This window comes from Temnothorax curvispinosus, unplaced genomic scaffold, assembly GCF_003070985.1.
Source record: "Temnothorax curvispinosus isolate PA1 unplaced genomic scaffold, ASM307098v1 QBEX01005810.1, whole genome shotgun sequence".
In the NCBI taxonomy this organism is placed as follows: Eukaryota; Metazoa; Arthropoda; class Insecta; order Hymenoptera; family Formicidae; genus Temnothorax; species Temnothorax curvispinosus.
In genome coordinates, this window is record NW_020215590.1 from 1,310 (window position 1) to 18,998 (window position 17,689).

The 17,689-nt window shown below is 41.0% G+C and overlaps 3 protein-coding genes across 3 annotated transcripts; all 3 read left to right on the forward strand.

Moving 5' to 3' along the window:
- The first annotated feature begins 2,755 nt into the window (after window positions 1-2,755).
- Window positions 2,756-5,087, forward strand: LOC112455085. Its single transcript, XM_025016787.1, has 2 exons — window positions 2,756-3,785; window positions 3,841-5,087. The coding sequence occupies exons 1-2, from the start codon at window positions 2,756-2,758 to the stop codon at window positions 5,085-5,087; spliced, it is 2,277 nt and encodes a 758-aa protein (XP_024872555.1).
- A 50-nt stretch (window positions 5,088-5,137) lies between these two features.
- On the forward strand, window positions 5,138-6,895 carry LOC112455083. The gene has a single exon (XM_025016785.1). The coding sequence runs from the start codon at window positions 5,138-5,140 to the stop codon at window positions 6,893-6,895; it is 1,758 nt and encodes a 585-aa protein (XP_024872553.1).
- Window positions 6,896-6,941: 46 nt separating this feature from the next.
- LOC112455084 lies at window positions 6,942-7,901 on the forward strand. Its single transcript, XM_025016786.1, has one exon. The coding sequence runs from the start codon at window positions 6,942-6,944 to the stop codon at window positions 7,899-7,901; it is 960 nt and encodes a 319-aa protein (XP_024872554.1).
- The last annotated feature ends 9,788 nt before the right edge of the window (window positions 7,902-17,689 follow it).

The window sequence follows — 17,689 nt, forward strand, 5'->3', positions numbered from 1 at the left end:
CACGTTAATAATTATATTAAGCATAGTAGGAATAATCATCTATGTAATAAAAAGACATAAGAAACGAGCAAGCGCCCGACCGCACGTACAAGGCGACTCAGCGATACTATACTAGAAAATAAGAAGAATGTAATCTCAGAAACAAATAAAGAAAATAAATCACCCTAACAGAAATAGAAATAGGATAAGCAGCGGAAAATTGTAGCAAAAACTACAGACCGTAGTTTCCTTCTCTCAAAGGGGGAGGGATGTTGCGGCCCCAATTAAAATGTAATAATAAAATAAGAATAGTATTAAGAAAGACCGAGAATAACAATAGGGAACGCGACCGCGAAAGCCCGAGAGAATTACGCAACGCCGAATCAGCAAAAGATGAGTTGCGCGATCGGCCCAGATACGATCGAGCAACTCAGCGATATTGAAGGACAAGACGAGGATTCAAAAGGAAGCGACAACAGGAAACGAGAGGGCAATGGCCGCATTCAGGAAACACAACTGTTGAGTGAGCGGTCAGTGATTCTTTAATATGATTGGTTCTTACCTTTGGTTCTACTCCGGATATAAATGTAAGAACCAATCATAAGGAGCGCTCACTCAACAGTTGTGTTTCCTGAACGCGGCCAATCGGAGTCAGGGAGCAGAGCAGTAACGGGCATCAAACGCGAATAACGATTGTAACGCAGAGTGATTATTAAAAGTTACTTTTTATTCCAAAGTGCCGTTTAATTATATATATATCCCGCATCCTCCGTGGATAGGACCATATGAAGTAATCGAAAAACATTCAGACGTCAATTACACGATCAAAAAGGGACGGAAAACCACGCGAGTACACGTAAACCGATTAAAGCCTTTTATAGAACAGTAAAAACAGTGGAAAAGAACAAAAACAACCAATAGAAAGTAGGCAATAGAAAATGAGACAACAAAGAATGAGACTTAAATTAAAAACAGTACATGTCACAAAAAAAATAATAACGAAAAAGATAAGATGACATTATCGTCAATCAATGTGACGATTATTGTAGGTATAAACTAATATTCGTTCATTAAAACTTTTTAAAAGCATAATAAAACAATTTCAAAAAAATCCCCATATACATTCAACGTCAGGTATATCTTTTTCACTTCAATAACAATCACCAAACATTTTTGATAAAACTGAGAGAAAAATAAAATAAATATAAGCTGTAAGATCCTTATCTGATATATTATTGGCATTTCCTTAACTATAATCACTAGTCAGAAAGCAAAAATATTTAGTTATAATGTATCCGACTATATTATGTGTATTATATGTATCCGAATAATTCAAAATATCAAAGTGAAAAGATATATACATATAGCATTGAATATAACTCACTCTATTCCTACAGTCCTTAAATCTTTCCACAGTCTCTCTCTCTCTTTCTCTCTCTCTCCCTCTCTCCCCCCTCCCTCTTAAAGTCAATGTATATAAATTTCCGTGAAAAACAAGATTTTACTAAAAGTTACAATTGTATTGACAAGTAATTCATTTCAATTCTAAAAAAAAGATTAACTTAAGAGATACATTCCACTTATTCTCAAATATTACAAAGAAATATATTTTTATTCCCCCTCCTGCTTAACTTTCCTCGGAAATTATAATTTGATAATGATTTTACCTTCAAAGTATCAAAGCGTCTCTTGTTTCCGTGACCTTGTAGACTGAACTTTGATGCCAGAGTATTAGTTACAAGTTTCGCCAATATGCTTCTGACTGAATTTTCCACACTTTTTTTGTCTACATTCTTGCTAAGATAGGAACACTGAAATCATATTTAAAAAAATTGGTTTACAAAAATATAAAAACTAAAAGTAATGTATCACGTACCACTTCAAAAAATGTTGTTGCAAAAAATTTTGAAACTTAAAATACAATATCAATGATGTATGTTTTACACATAAAAAAAGTTCAAGAAATATCTTAATGGTTTATTTATATTTTATTTATATTTACAGCAAAAATGTCGATTCTCTATAAGGGATAATGTTAATTTTATCAACTTTAAACTTAAATAACTCTTAAATAATTTCAAAATTTTACAGAGTATTTTTAATTTAATTTAGAAACAATTTACAGCACTTTCTGAATATATTTGAAATACCTCCAATACATCCTTAAATACAATAACTTTTAAACCAGTAAGAGAATTGTGCTGAAATTTTACACAGATACTTAGACGTAATAATAGAACAATCTAGGAAATTTTTAGATTTTTGGTAATGCTTTAAGATGTCACCCATTGGTTGCAATCGAATAGTTTTAGAGTAGCATAGTTTTGTTTTTCGTTTGTTTCTCTCCGCGAGATGGAGCTCTGAGTTGCCACTTAAGGGGAACAGTTAGTCTCACCAAAGATTCCGAGCGGTACGCATCGCGAATGTAGTCCGTCTCACGTAAGATTTCCTACCGGTACGCCTCGCGATATCAGTCAAAGCGATTTCTTGTATAAATAAAGTTTTTGTACTCAGCAAGAAGTGTAGTGCTTCCGAAAATCACCCTTGCCCTACCAGATCCACACTAACTAACAAAACATTGGTCCTTCGAGCCGGATCTGGGCGAGGCGCGGTTTTCTCGTGCAAATCGGTTTTCGAGTCGCGAACGACCGAGTGTACAAAGACGAAAGACGAGTATACGTGCGCGGTGAGAACAGTTTTCGCGTGATTAGACGAGCATAATTCCGTCAAGCCGAAAGGTCGCGTCGTTGTTGGCCTCACGTAACGGTCAAGCAAAATGTCGGCGTTCGAGAAGCTCGTAAGAAAGCGGGCGTACATAAAAGGGCGCGTTACTTCCATAAACCGATGGATCCAAACGTGCGTCATTTCCGAATCAACGGAGCACGAGATCGATACGTTTTTAAGCGCACTGGATCGACATCTCAAGGATTTCTCGCAGATACAGGACCAAATCGACGAACAAGATGGCGTATCTGGCGACGAGCAACAGAAGGAACGTGGCGATTTCGAAGACGGCCATCTTAAGACCGAGTCGTCCCTCCGTTTGTTGCAAGCACGAACTCGAGCGGCGCAACAGGCGACCGCAGCCGCAGCGCCATCCAACGCCGCGCAACGAAGCCAGTCATCAAACACACCGACGACTGCATCTGTCAAACTTCCCGAGATCAAACTAACCCCATTCGACGGTGAATGGGAGAACTGGTTGACTTTCAAGAATATATTCACGGAGCTTATCCAAAACAATGTGCGATTGAACGACACACAGCGGTTCTATTACTTACAGTCATACGTAAGCGCGGGATCGGCGAGGCAATACGTCGAACTTCCGCTCACCGCCGAAAACTATGCCGTCGCGTGGCAGCAGCTGACGCAGCATTACGATAACGAAGCTCGCATTATAAAGAAACACATCAAGAATTTCTACGATTTGAAGATAACACAAGAAGACTCCGCATCATCCTTGCAGACTCTGATCGACGGAGTGCGGCGAAATTATCATGCCTTGAAGGCTCTCAAGCAACCGGTTGACAAGTGGGATGCGTTTCTCACGTATCATATTACGATTAAACTCGATGCAGCGTCAAGAAAGGAGATCGAATCAAAGGCTCCGACCGACAGAATACAAACCTTCGAGGAAATCATGACAGTGCTGGAAGAACGAGTGCGCGTGTTAGAGGCAATTGCGACAAGTGCGCGCGCGAAACCGGAAAGGTCCAGTAAGGCCTTTGTAACTACATCAAAGGTTATGTGTGGCATATGTCAAGCGCTCTTCAGTGTTCAAGTGCAAGAAGCTAACGGACCTGCCGGTAAATCAAAGAATAGCGACAGCGCGTAAATTAAATTTCTGCATTAATTGTTTAGGCAATTCACATCGTGCAATAGATTGCAAATCCGGAGGCTGCCGAATCTGTCAAAGGCGACATCACACGCTGCTCCATTTGAAAACAAACGCGCTCGAGTCTCCGACACAGCCAAACGCGATCGACACAAAGGATGCCTCGTCTAACGGAAGTAAACAAGAAGCTAACGTGAGCTCATCGACAACGACTTGCAATTTGAATGTTCGTCCGGAACCTAAAGTCAAGCAAGTATTACTAGCTACTGCGATAATCAAAATTTATGATTTTAGTGGACAGGAGCATCTAGCTCGAGCACTCCTTGACGGGTGCTCTCAAAACAGCTTTATAACTACACGCATGTATCAAACGTTGCGACTGAAGGGAAGAAGGGTTAACCTTCAAGTAACTGGATTGAATGATGCTCAAACACGGGCACATATTATTGTGCGCACAACTATAGGATCACGCATCTCGTCTTTTAGAACACCTCTTGAACTGCTAGTTACAGAACACATCACTCAGAATATGCCGATCTGCCCCATCGAGGATGCTATGCAGATTCCGACGACCGTTCAATTGGCTGATTCGCAATTTCACACGCCCTCCAAGATTGACTTGCTAATTGGAGCCAATATTTTCTGGGATCTACTCACGGGAGATCAAATCGCGATGAAGCATGGATTTCCAAAACTACATGGCACGGTCATAGGTCACATAATAGGAGGACGAATTCTGGAGCAAAAACGCCAGCCGAAACTGACAGTGTCACTTGCATGTACGGTGAATAATTTGAACGAGCAAATACAAAGATTCTGGTTGCAAGAGGAAGTGATCAAGGATCGGGCATTATCACTCGAAGAAAGGGAGTGCAAGCTACATTACAAGCAAACAACGGTGAGAAAGCCGGACGGAAGATACTCCGTGTCATACCTTACGAAGCCGGAGATCACGAATCTCTCCGATACCAAGATGGCAGCATTGCAGCAGTTTCTTCGGTTGGAGCAACGATTACGAAGAGAACCTGAAATACAGAAATTGTACCACGACTTCATGCAAGAATACATCGACTTAAAGCACATGGAGCCGGTAAACGAGACATCTGATTCTGAGCCAAAGGCGGTGCAATATTACTTGCCGCATCACCACGTTCTTAAGCCCAGTAGTACTACTACAAAACTACGAGTGGTTTTTAATGCCTCGTTTAAGATAGAACCACATCTATCACTTAACGACGTTCTGAAGGTAGGTCCCCAGACCTATTTACCGTAATTCTTCGTTTCAGAACTTACATATACGCACTGACGGCCGACATCATTAAGATGTACAGGCAGATAGAAATACACAAGGATCAAAGATGTTTACAACGCATTTGGTGGCGTCCTAATTTTCTTGCAGAGATTCTCAGTTATCAGCTTAACACTGTGACATACGGAGAGGCCGACGCTCAGTTTCTAGCAACACAGACGGTACAACAATTAGCCGAAGATGAAATGAAGGATTTCCCTGAGGCCGCTCGCGCAGTGATTGAAGATTCTTACGTTGACGACGTCACAACGGGAGCGTCGACGATTCAGCGACTTAAGGATTTGCAGCAACAATTACAATCTCTCATGCGGCAAGGCGGATTCGAACTACACAAGTGGGCATCCAATTGCAACGAGGTGTCTACGAATCCTGCAAGCAGCGTTGCCTTTCCCAAGGCTGATCAAACTCGCACACTAGGACTGATCTGGCAAACTGGAGACGATCAATTCGTACTAACGTGGGACAAGGTCGAGGAACGCCACAACTACTCGAAGAGAATGATCCTGTCTGAAATAGCTAAACTTTACGATCCTCTTGGACTCAGCGCACCATTGGTATTCTGGGCCAAGGTGTTAATGCAAGAATTGTGGAAGATTACAGATCTCCAATGGGACGGCTCTCTACCAGAACCATTACAAGAAAAATGGATAACTTTCCGCAAGCAGCTCAATGTTTTAGTGGAAATCAAAATACCAAGATGTGCCCTCCTTCCGAATGCCGTCGCACTGGAACTTCATGGATTCGGGGACGCGTCTGAGCTCGGTTTCGGATGTTGCATTTATCTAAGGGCTCTTGATCAAATTGGCAACTACAACATAAATCTTTTGTGCGCTAAATCTAGAGTCGCGCCGCTGAAGAAGACTACCATTCCAAGACTGGAACTTCAAGCCGCGCTCCTACTAGCGGAGCTCGCCGCGAAGGTGACCGGCGCAATAGCATTGGTCTATCGACTCATCTGCCTCTGGACGGATTCAACAATTACTCTATATCGTATTCGATCGCAATCAAGTCGCTATACAACTTACGTGGCAAATAGGATTGCCCGCATACAAGAATTGAGCACGCCGGAGCAATGGAGACACGTTCCAGGCGAACTGAACCCGGCGGACTTGGTATCTCGGGGCCTTCTACCAGAGGCTCTCAGTAAGGCAGATAATTGGTTTCACGGGCCTGCCTTCCTAAAGTACGAAGAATCCGAATGGCCATCCCTACGGCTAGGGCGGACGGAATCCAACGACCAGACTGACGAGGAATTGAAAAAGGCCATCAACGTATCTTGCATAGCGGCGGTAGCGGATCCCGTGATGAATTACTCGAGCTACACGAAAACGTTGCGAATCAGTGCCCGTTGCCGCAGATTCGTTGCAAATTGCAAAGCGACGCGAGACAGAAGAGACTATGGCCCTCTATCAGCCTCTGAATTGAATGAGGCCTTGCTGGGATTGATACGAGCTGCACAATCTGAGGACTTCGCTCAGGACATCAAGAAATTACGAGAATACGGTACTACTGATTACAAGGGCAGAGTGCAGTCCTTTCGTCCCTACCTCGATGAACATCACCTTCTTCGTGTAGGAGGTCGACTCCAGAACTCCGATCTGGAAGATAATCAGCGTCATCCGATGCTGCTACATGCGAAAAATAAACTAAGTAGACTAATCGCTCGACACTATCATAAAGCAAACCTGCACGCGGGACCTCAAGCCTTACACCCTGCGGCAGCAATTTTGGATCATCGACGGACGCAACTTGTGTCGAAAAACGGTGCATAACTGCGTGCGCTGTTTCCGGGCGAAACCTATCATAGCGGAGCAAGTGATGGGCCAATTACCAGCAGCCAGAATACAGCCAGCTCGACCCTTTCTCCGAGTAGGCATTGATTTCTGTGGCCCGTTCAACTGTAAACCAAGGATACGGAGCAAGGCAATTTTCAAAACATACGTTTGCGTATTTCTGTGTTTCGCCACCAAGGCGGTTCACATGGAAATAGTCAACGACCTTACCACGGATGCATTTTTGGCAGCATTGAGGAGATTTGTCGCTAGGCGAGGTCGATGCACGGATATATTCAGCGACAATGCCACGAACTTCGTTGGAGGCAATCGCGCACTCCAGGAGCTTTATGAACTATTCCAAAATACAGAACACCAGGAGATCGTACAGCGATTCTGCGCAAATGAGGGCATCACTTGGCATATGATCCCTCCTAATTCTCCACACTTTGGTGGCCTGTGGGAGTCGGCGGTAAAGGCAGCTAAGCATCACATGCGCAGAGCTCTCGGAACAGCCTCATTCACGACAGAAGAACTGGGAACTGTCGTGACACAAATTGAAGCCTGCCTAAATTCCAGACCCCTCTCTCCCATGTCCTCCGATCCCTCTGATCTCGAACCTTTAACTTCTGGGCACTTTTTAATAGGTGCTCCATTAAACTCAATCATAGAACCCGATCTAACCGAACTAAAGCTAAACAGATTATCCCGATGGCAACTCATCCAACGCACGGTGCAAGAGTTTTGGAGACGATGGTCCAACGAGTACCTTAGCGAACTCCAATCTCTGAAGAAGTGGACGACGGTGCAGCCCAATATCCAGCCAGGATCGATGGTGTTGCTGAAGGAAGACAATGTCCCTCCAATGAAATGGTTGCTGGGGCGAATAGTAGAGACCTTCCCGGGGCGCGATGGTTTAACGCGAGTTGTATCAGTTCGCACCGCGCATGGAACTTATAAACGTAGCATAACAAAAACTTGTATCCTTCCGATGGATAATGATTAATCTTTATGTTGAAATCGTCATTTCAAGGCGGCCGGCATGGTTGCAATCGAATAGTTTTAGAGTAGCATAGTTTTGTTTTTCGTTTGTTTCTCTCCGCGAGATGGAGCTCTGAGTTGCCACTTAAGGGGAACAGTTAGTCTCACCAAAGATTCCGAGCGGTACGCATCGCGAATGTAGTCCGTCTCACGTAAGATTTCCTACCGGTACGCCTCGCGATATCAGTCAAAGCGATTTCTTGTATAAATAAAGTTTTTGTACTCAGCAAGAAGTGTAGTGCTTCCGAAAATCACCCTTGCCCTACCAGATCCACACTAACTAACAAAACACCCATACATCCTTAAATAGTATATCATTCAACAATATTTCATTGATAATGTATAGAATATAAATATAAGTATACAGAAGGTCACACTAAGGAAACTTGATAGCAAGAAGTTTACACCACAAACAATATCCGAAAGCTTTGATCAAATAAATATCTATCAAATATACTTTTCAAGATGAATAAAATCTGTTCTAGCATAAAAGGATTATTTATTAACAATACAGGCTTTAGATTGAAGTACAGATGGTGATATAGTAGGACATCTATGTAAATATTTATTAATTATCTATAAAGCAGCTATACTTTGCTTAAGGATACATTAATGTGAAATACTATATGAAAATAAATTGTACTCACTGCCGCAGTCAAGTTACTATTATTGGCTAGGAATTTCTCCAACCTATCCAAATCTTCAAAGGTGTTAATAGGCAATGGAGGCATTTTACCAGGACGCTTTATAACTTTTTCTCCTGGAATAATGAAAGATTTTCCTGATTCATGATAGATATATCAAGTTTACTGCTCACTCTTCTGATCTCTCACTTGCATTCTATGATGGCTGTTTTTATTGAAGTCAATTCTAGAGGAGAAAGACAACAGAAATTAATTGTAAAGAAATTAGGAAGTCGGAAAATTTAATGGATTAGATAAAAAATCCACCTGTGCAAAGAGATTGTGCTGAGCTGTCCAAAATAAATTTTTTTTCGATGAAGCGTATTCTGTATTTGTAGAGTCTAAAAAAATAAGAAAATTATGACATTAATAAACTAATAGAAATAATACATTCTTGTGGAAAAAGGATATAGGAAATAATAAAAGGACTTACCTTTAGAAGTGTGAGAACTATATCTGTCTTCTCTTTCTCTTTCAATATTGTATTTTTGTACATATGCAGATGATTTGCTGGACGTAGTATCAGGCGAGTCAGGACATGATACAGAATCTCTAGAACTTGACGAATGTTCCATAGTAACTTGTTTGACAGGTGGGCTAATACAACTTGTATTAATAAAAGACTTTAATTTATTTGCCATCGTCGAACTCTTTTTTGAAAATCCTCCTTTGCTCTGTGGTGTTAGCTTATGAACTTTTTTCTTTTCCTTTTCTTGCAAATCATGATATGAATTTGAATGAGGTGCCACATGTGAGGCAGACTCATTCTGCTCCTTGTTTGGTTCAAAACATTCTCTCTGGCTTTCTCCGTCTTTATTGTATGAGAAACTATTCTTTTTATCCAGGATTGTTTTCTTCCTGTCAGATGTCTGCTTCTTCAGATTTTTTATTTGTTCTAATTTCCCGAAGAAGTTCAGAATTTTTATCAGATTAACCTGAATCAGAGGCTGTCTCAATAGAGATTTTATTTTCTTCATTGGTTGATTCACAAGCGGACGAGTTCTCACGATTCTTTTGGAAAACAATATTATCTTGTCTTTTTTTAGGGAACTGTTTAGATATCACATATTTTGGATTATAATTTTGTGAATCTTTACTTGACGAGCGGACCTGGCAATCAGATAATAGCACCTGAGAAGGTGGAGGTATTTTCTCTTCAAGCTTATGTTTCATCGTCCTTTTGTTCTTCCTCGCGTCATCAAATTCCGAGTCTGATTCTGAGCTTATCTTTGGCTTTTTTTTTTCCGTAATCCCCGCCCTAATTCCGCATCGGATTCATAATTTGAATCTTTAGCATACTTTTTGCACGCCTGAGAGGCCTTCAGGTAGGTATCTATAATAAAAGTGTGTGACGATACGCGTATTCGTCACTAGCGCTACGGCCCTGGCGGTCACCAAGCACATGTTCAGCGTGCGCTCTTGTGCCCGAGCGGTGGGGCGGCCGAGCGGTGGGGCGGCGGCCGAGCGGTGGGGCAGCCCCAGCGGTGGGACAACCCCCACCGCCCGCACTCGGGGTATAAATAGGGGACTCGAGCCGACCAGAGTTGCCATTTCCTGAGCCTGGTAGCATTCGGTCGCATATGGAGGGGATGGAGTGGGGATGGCCCTCGTGACTGCCCGTGACGTCACGTACCGCACACAAGCCACGTACCGTCGTACATGTGCGCTCGCGGCTTCGGGCAACGTCGAGTAACATCTCTCTACCGGGCCGCTCGAGCGCGGCGCTGACGATACGTTCAATAAAGAAAGAGTTAACGAAATCCACATTATAAGTAATTAGTTTTGAACAGTAAAAATATTTAGATATACATATTCTTTGTACATAATATATTTTTTATATGTATATAATAATATTATAAAAATCCCAAAACAAAAAATAATGAAATGCCACTCTTGGCCAACGTGTACGTTTTGTTTAATGCCATATTAAATATATTTTAAAAACATTTTTTTTAATAAAAATTTTGAAAACATTTCTTAATAAAAATGAAGTAATAATTTTTTAATAAGTAGAATAACTTTTTTTAAAATTAAGATCGGTATTTATATGTCGTATTTATATTACATGTACAACGTACATGTTGTTGCTCGACGGAAACCGCGAGAAGGTGGTGGTCTCTTCCGTCATGAAGTTTAAACAATTGTTATTAATTAATAAAAAATTTAATTAGAAAATTTTATAATTGTAATGCACACAAATTATTGCACACAAATATATTCAAACATAATATTAATACAATATATACAATACAACATATTACAATATAATACAACATATTAAACAAACAATTGTTTATACTTCCTATTCACTGAGCTCTCCTAATATAAGATAAAAAGTAAAATGAAAAAAAAAAAGAAAGTTATTGCAAATCGAAACTGAATAATGGATATAAGATTTTATTTACATCTGCAAATATTTTTTGTTATTTGTTTCTCTTTTGGACATTATTTTTAGTGCGCTGAAGACGAAGGACCAGCAACTTCATCTGCAGCATATAAAGTAAGACTACTTTTTCGTTTTTTACAATTTGCATATAATACATCGGACGACATTCGAGACAAATGTTCTTTAGTTACTTTCAAGTTGATAGCTGTTTCGCCCCTCGCCTTCAACGTTGATTTTATTACGCAATTAGCATTAACAGTTTGTTGCGTTTCTTAGATTTTAAATCAGTTAAAATGGAAAACATTCTCTCTGGATCTGCATTGGAATTAGGGAGTGACCTAACAGCGCTTACAAGATTTGACAGCGAATATCTAAAGTCTCAGGATCAACGTATTGAACAAAAAACGTCATCCATTTTTCATTACATATATCCGACGTTTCGTTTACGAAAATAGAGAATTTTGTTCTCTGAAGTTTCTTTGCGAGTTGTTCAGTTTCAACCGGGCACAAAACATTCGAAAGAATCTTTCCCAAAACTTTCCCGCCCTCTAAAGGTTAACAAACGTTTTGACGTCTTGTTGATTGCCGTTGTGTCGCAGAGCTCTCCAAATAACTTGATTGTCCTCGTGTATCACGGTAATTCCATCACGGTAGATCACCATAATTTTTCCATACGCACATATACACGCAGATAGAGAGGGTTTGGAGTCATTAAATACTGTGGAAGTGACAAACCACGGGGTCCTGATCTCTTTCTGTAATACATAGACACACAGCACATACCATTTGCTTTTTTTTATTTTTTTATTTTTTTTCTTCACTTATTTCTTTCTCTTTTTGTTTTATTTCGCTTTTTTCGATATGGAAGCGTGTGATGAATTGCGCAAAAAACCTAAGCGAAGTTTTGTAGAAGCTTGGCTTAGTGACGAGCGTTATAAATCATGGATACGTAAAGTATCATCTGACGAAAGTCTCTACTTTTGTACTGTGTGCAATGAAAGTTTTTCATGCAATGCAGCACATGTTTCCAGATATGCGGATTCTGCGTGTCACAGAAACAATTTAAAAAAAAACGTCTTTCCATCATTATCTAATGATGAAACTATTCATAATAACAATATAAGTAAGCCAGTTTTTAATTACGGATGGCTGGATATTGAGAATTTTAAATTATGGTTGCGTGCGGTTCCGCGTGACAAAAGTGCATGTTATTGTGCAATATGCGACAAACATTTTGCTGCTCGCTTAGTGCAGGTTCGTCGACATGCAGAATCCAAAAGTCACATAAATTTATGCCAAATACAAGGTATCGAAGCGGGTAAATCAAATGATGATTTTGTTACGCAAGATAATGAATTTTTTCTGTCGGTTGATGAGCGTACAAAATCAGCGGAAATACAGTTTGCCGCTTTAATTGCAGAAATTAATTTACCTCATCAGAATGCAGAAAAGATTCTGAGGTTCTTTCAACACATAGGAGAAGATCTTATTGCGTTGAAAAATATGAAAATGGGTCGAACAAAATGCACAAAGATTCTTTCGAATGTTTTGTGCCCGGTTGAAACTGAACAACTTGCAAAGAAACTTCAGAGAACAAAATTCTCTATTTTCGTAGACGAAACGTCGGATATATCTAATGAAAAATGGATGACGTTTTTTGTTCGATACGTTGATCCTGAGACTTTAGATATTCGCTCACAATTAGTGAAATTGATAAATATTGATGCAAGAGATTCGAGCGCTGAGAAGTTATTCCATGCATTTCAGTCAGAAATGTGGAAGCTACAGATTCCTTTTACAAATATAATTGCATTATCATGCGATAATGCATCAGTTATGACCGGAAAACACTCATCCTTTAAAACAAAATTGAAAAAATGGTGCAAGCGACTCCTAACCATGCCATGTCCATGCCATTCTGCTGCATTAAGTGCGCACGCTGCATGTGCAAAAATCCCATCATTTTGCGATGAATTTTTGAAAAAAACTGTTCACTACATTAACGGTAGTCGGCTCAGCCGACTCGAGTCACCAGTCCTGTCCGACTCCTGTTCCCGACACCACCTCTCTCCGAGACCGCTTCACCACGTTGGGCGCTCCCAACGACTTCCTCCGTACAGAGAACGGGTGCTCCCGTTCTCACCTGGGCGCTCCCAGGGTACGGGCCTCCCCAGCTGGGTGCTCGCGGTTGGTATTACCTGCCCTTTCCTGCCTCTGGGTCGGGCGCTCCCGACCCCCTCCGCTGTACGGAAAACGGGCGCTCCCGTCTTCAAGCCGGGCGCTCCCGGTGTACGGGCCGCTCAGTTGGGCGCTCCCGACTGAGCTCCTGACCGACCTACCTGCCCACGAATCCGCAAGGCAACCGTGCCTCCGTACTTGCCCGCAAATCCGCAAGGCAACCGTGCCTCCGTACTTGCCCGCGAACCCGTCAGGCAACCGCGCCTCCGCGCCTGTCCGCGAGTCCGTCTCTATCCGACCGCGCCTCAACCCGGCACACGTACACTGCGGCTCAGCGGAGCAACACACACACACACACACACTGACACTCACGCCCTCCATCAAACTGTATTGTAAATAGTGGGAGTAAATAGCTCTATGTAAAACTAACCAGTGTCTCCACGTTTTCTCACCCTGGCCTGGCGAGCGAATTCCGAGCGAGAAAACGCGAACGTTACAAGTGTAATAATCAAAAAAACTTGTAAAAATGGGCCTATAAAAGTCGAGTGCTAGAAAGACCTACATATATGGAGAATATATAAGAGAATATAATTTTGTAAGATAAAATGCAGTAACTAAAAAACACAACGGGACATTTTAGCAGCCTTCAGCACTACAACAATTTTTATTCAGGATAATCTCGACATATTGTTTACCAAAAAAGCCGATAAGTATAATATATGACTGTGGCAATTATTAAATCAACATATCTTGAGAAATAAATGATATTCTAAAAGACACTAGTACATATTTCGTAGTGATTAAAAACCTTTACAACAGTATTAAATGCAACCTTCAAAATCTTCAAAAAACATGAAGAGACAAATCCTTTGTAACTAAGATGTTACATATCACCGTCTTAAATGCAGTAAAGCCTATGGTCTGCCAAAAATCCATAAGATTTGATGCTCTCTCAGACTAATTATTTCCTCCATTAACCCTTAAAGGGCATACGTTTTTTCGGTACCTTCTAAGTGCATACATGGGTCTGTCACGTTCAACGCTATTTTTCTCTACCTTTGAAGTATTTTTAAAAATCTAAAAAAAATTCATGAAACATCTGTTTACATTGTAGTTGATAACTTTATAGTTATTGTGATAAACACCGTTTATTTAATATCTTTTAACAGACTTGCAAGTTTTACAGTTACGAGCAGATATCACTTTGGGTCGGACGCTGTAGACCCACATATGCACTTTAAGGGTTAATAGTCCTTTATATAAATACTGAATAGCTTAACAAATATACTATAAAACTTCTTAAAAGAAACAAAGGGAAGTGAAACTAACCATAATATCCCTTGATATGAATAGAGAATTCTTTCCAATCGTTCTCTGAGCCTTTGTTCTTACGTGCTAAAAGTCCCGCATTCACAGTTTTGAGCGGTTATTTTATTATTCCATTCATATTTTCTTCACAACGTTTCACCCATTTGCTCAGGCCAACATCATACAGTATGTCATCACTATCACCATTAATGTCAATGTCAGCAAATTTAAACACAACAAACTGTAAAGACAAAAAAAGCATTACAAAGCAAAAATAATATTGGCAAAAAATGAGAATATAGAATAAAAATCCAAAAGGCGTACCTAACTAATTAGAAAAATATATAAAATTGCACATACACGCCATGTATGTATATACCTATATATATACTTGCTGCAAGCAAATTAATTTTCACACTCCTGTTTTAGCAAGACTAATTATTCGTACTCTGTATCACACAATATTCAATGAAACAAATGAGATTATTTTAGTTGTTTTTTCTAATTAGACAATTGCAGACATCGAAAGGTAAGGTATCATTAAATTGTATTATAACAAAGATTATTGGTCATAAAACTAAAAAAAAAAAAAAAAGAAAATAGTGGTGCAGAAAAGAGACAAGTATGTATGTATATATATGTACGCACGTGTCCGTATGGCTGTGTGTGTGTGTGTGTGTGTGCGCGCGCGCGCGCGTACGCGTGTGCGTGTGCGTGTGCGTGTGCGAGTGCGTGTGCGTGTGCGTGTGCGTGTGTGTGTGTGTGTGAATAACTTATTTATATTGTACAAAGAGACAAATGAAACAGTAAAAATGACTAATGAAAAAAAGGAGTAGTATGCAATAGAGGAATACTGATATAACACTCCCTATGGAATCAGTCAACACTTAGCTTTTATATCACTTACAGGAAAAATTCGTCTTTGCTCATCCTTATGAGATACTTTAAAGATTCCCAAAACGGATGAGGAAATAGGATACTCATAAAAATCTTCAACTTTGAAAAATGCATGACCAATTAGAAACTCTCGGTCCTCTCTTTGTACTATATTTACAATTGTAATAATGTCTCCATTGTTCATCTGAACACATGATCTGAACACATGAATCCTTTCCGTTCAGCTAAAGTACAATATTGTTAATGATAATTTGTTTATACTGTTGGCCATTTAGAACTTAAAAAAACTAAAAAAATAAAACTTAAAAAAACTTAAAACTTAAAACTTAAAAAATAAAATCTGAGCAAATGTGAAACATTTACATTTTTGATGCAACAAAGCCTTTAACATTGACAATAAAAAAAACGTAATAAAAAAAGTAAAAATGTGTACTTGTTCGTTCGGCGAGCTTGAATTTTGGCAATGCGAACCGCCATTGCGAGAGATGCCGGGAAGCGCTCCGAGGTGGTGCGCCTAAAGGTGCGCTAACGGATGCGGACATAAGGAGCACAGAGTGTATTTGAAAGAGCGTGTATTCGATATTTTAGATTTATTCAGAGAGCACAGTTGGCCCGATCACAGCAAGCGCGGGTATACACTGAGGTACAATATTCACGAACGCGAAGTTGCATCGGTCGGAAAGAGGGTGGCACAGCGTGTGAGAGAACGATCCTGTGGCACCTCCCCTTTGACAAGCGCTATGCACTATCCTTAGAGTTTCGATAGTGATCGAAACTGTGGCACTCTCTGGAGTACACGAGAAGCACAGGATGCATCAAGTGAAGATCACTGCAGCACTCTCTGGAGTACACGAGAGGCACAGGATACTGAGTAGAGTTAGAGTTGAGATCACTGCAGCCCGCTCTGGAGTACGCGAGAGGCACAGGATGCATAATAATCGGAGTAGAGATCACTGCAGCACTCTCTGGAGTAAACGAGAGGCACAGGATGCACAATCTTGAGTTGCGAACGCGAGAGCTCTCACTCGATGCCGAAGAGCCGGCGCTCACCGCGTTTCGCGTAATATTTAGTTCGAGCTGAACGAATGTGTGACTGCTCGGTTACAGTGCTCGAGACTCTCTGGTCCGGGAATCACGCTCCCGCAACCGTTAGAATGTTTGCCCGTAAACAGGTAATCGGTCTTTGGCTAGCCAGGACACGTGTATTCCGCGTGTCGCAAATTTCGGCGCTCGCAAGACGCGCGATTCTTAGCGTGAACGCTCGAGGGTGTTCAGGGACGGCGGTCCTCTATAAAGCGCCCGTTGTTTCAAATTAACGTAATCGTTAACAGTACTTACTGGAAGGTTAGCCATGCTATTCGTCTTTATTTTTAACTCCCTCTTATTATTAATACTTAATCCCCTAAACGGGCTCGATACACGGTCACTTCAAGAGTGTAAATAATATCGGATGACGCACTAATCAAATATGAAATCTGGAAAACAGTCAGAAATGTATATTAATGAGTGTGTGTAATATGCTGTGTGTCCGCAGCGACGAACTCGTAGGTTCGTGAAAGGATTATGCGTGCGAATCATAATCCTCCCTGCGGGTGCTAAGGGTCATTATTTTCAACATCTGTTAACCTTAACCGACGGTTAACATTTCGGAATAGTCAACAGAAATTCGCTATTTTGAAAGTTAACTGTCGGTTTAGAGGTTAACAGACGTTGCAATTATAATTCTAGGCTGATGGCAGAGAACGAGAGACATAAGCGCTTATATGTCTGTTGTAGTCGTCAGACGTCTCGTTCATCGCACGCACGCACGCACGCACGCACGCACGCACATACCTAAATGTATTTCAGCTGAATACCTCGGGCGTGGAGGTGCGATGTATCACCGTACACCGTACCCTCGTCGGCGTTTCGACGGCCTCATCGTTGCGGCAACGCGCGCTGATGCGATTGCGATCGGCCGGATCGGCGCTGTCGCGTTACGAGCACTGTCGCGTTCTGCAGCACTTGTAATGAGATGTGACTAACACAGATGACATAATTTTGCGCGCTTAAAAAAATGTGTCCTAAATATGGGCGAAACGTTCACGACTGGAACTCGAGACACCGTTGTCTTTTCTCTCCGAGCGGCCTGTGCAGTGCAGTGTGCGCCTACGAAGTAACGATCGATATATTTGATATATCCGCGGTCTTCGATCGACTTTTCGTTGACGCGATACTTAACCGCCAAATTCAAAACCATACGAATTCAAAAAACAAATTCAGCATTAGATTACCATTAATTGGTAACGATGCGCCCCGAAA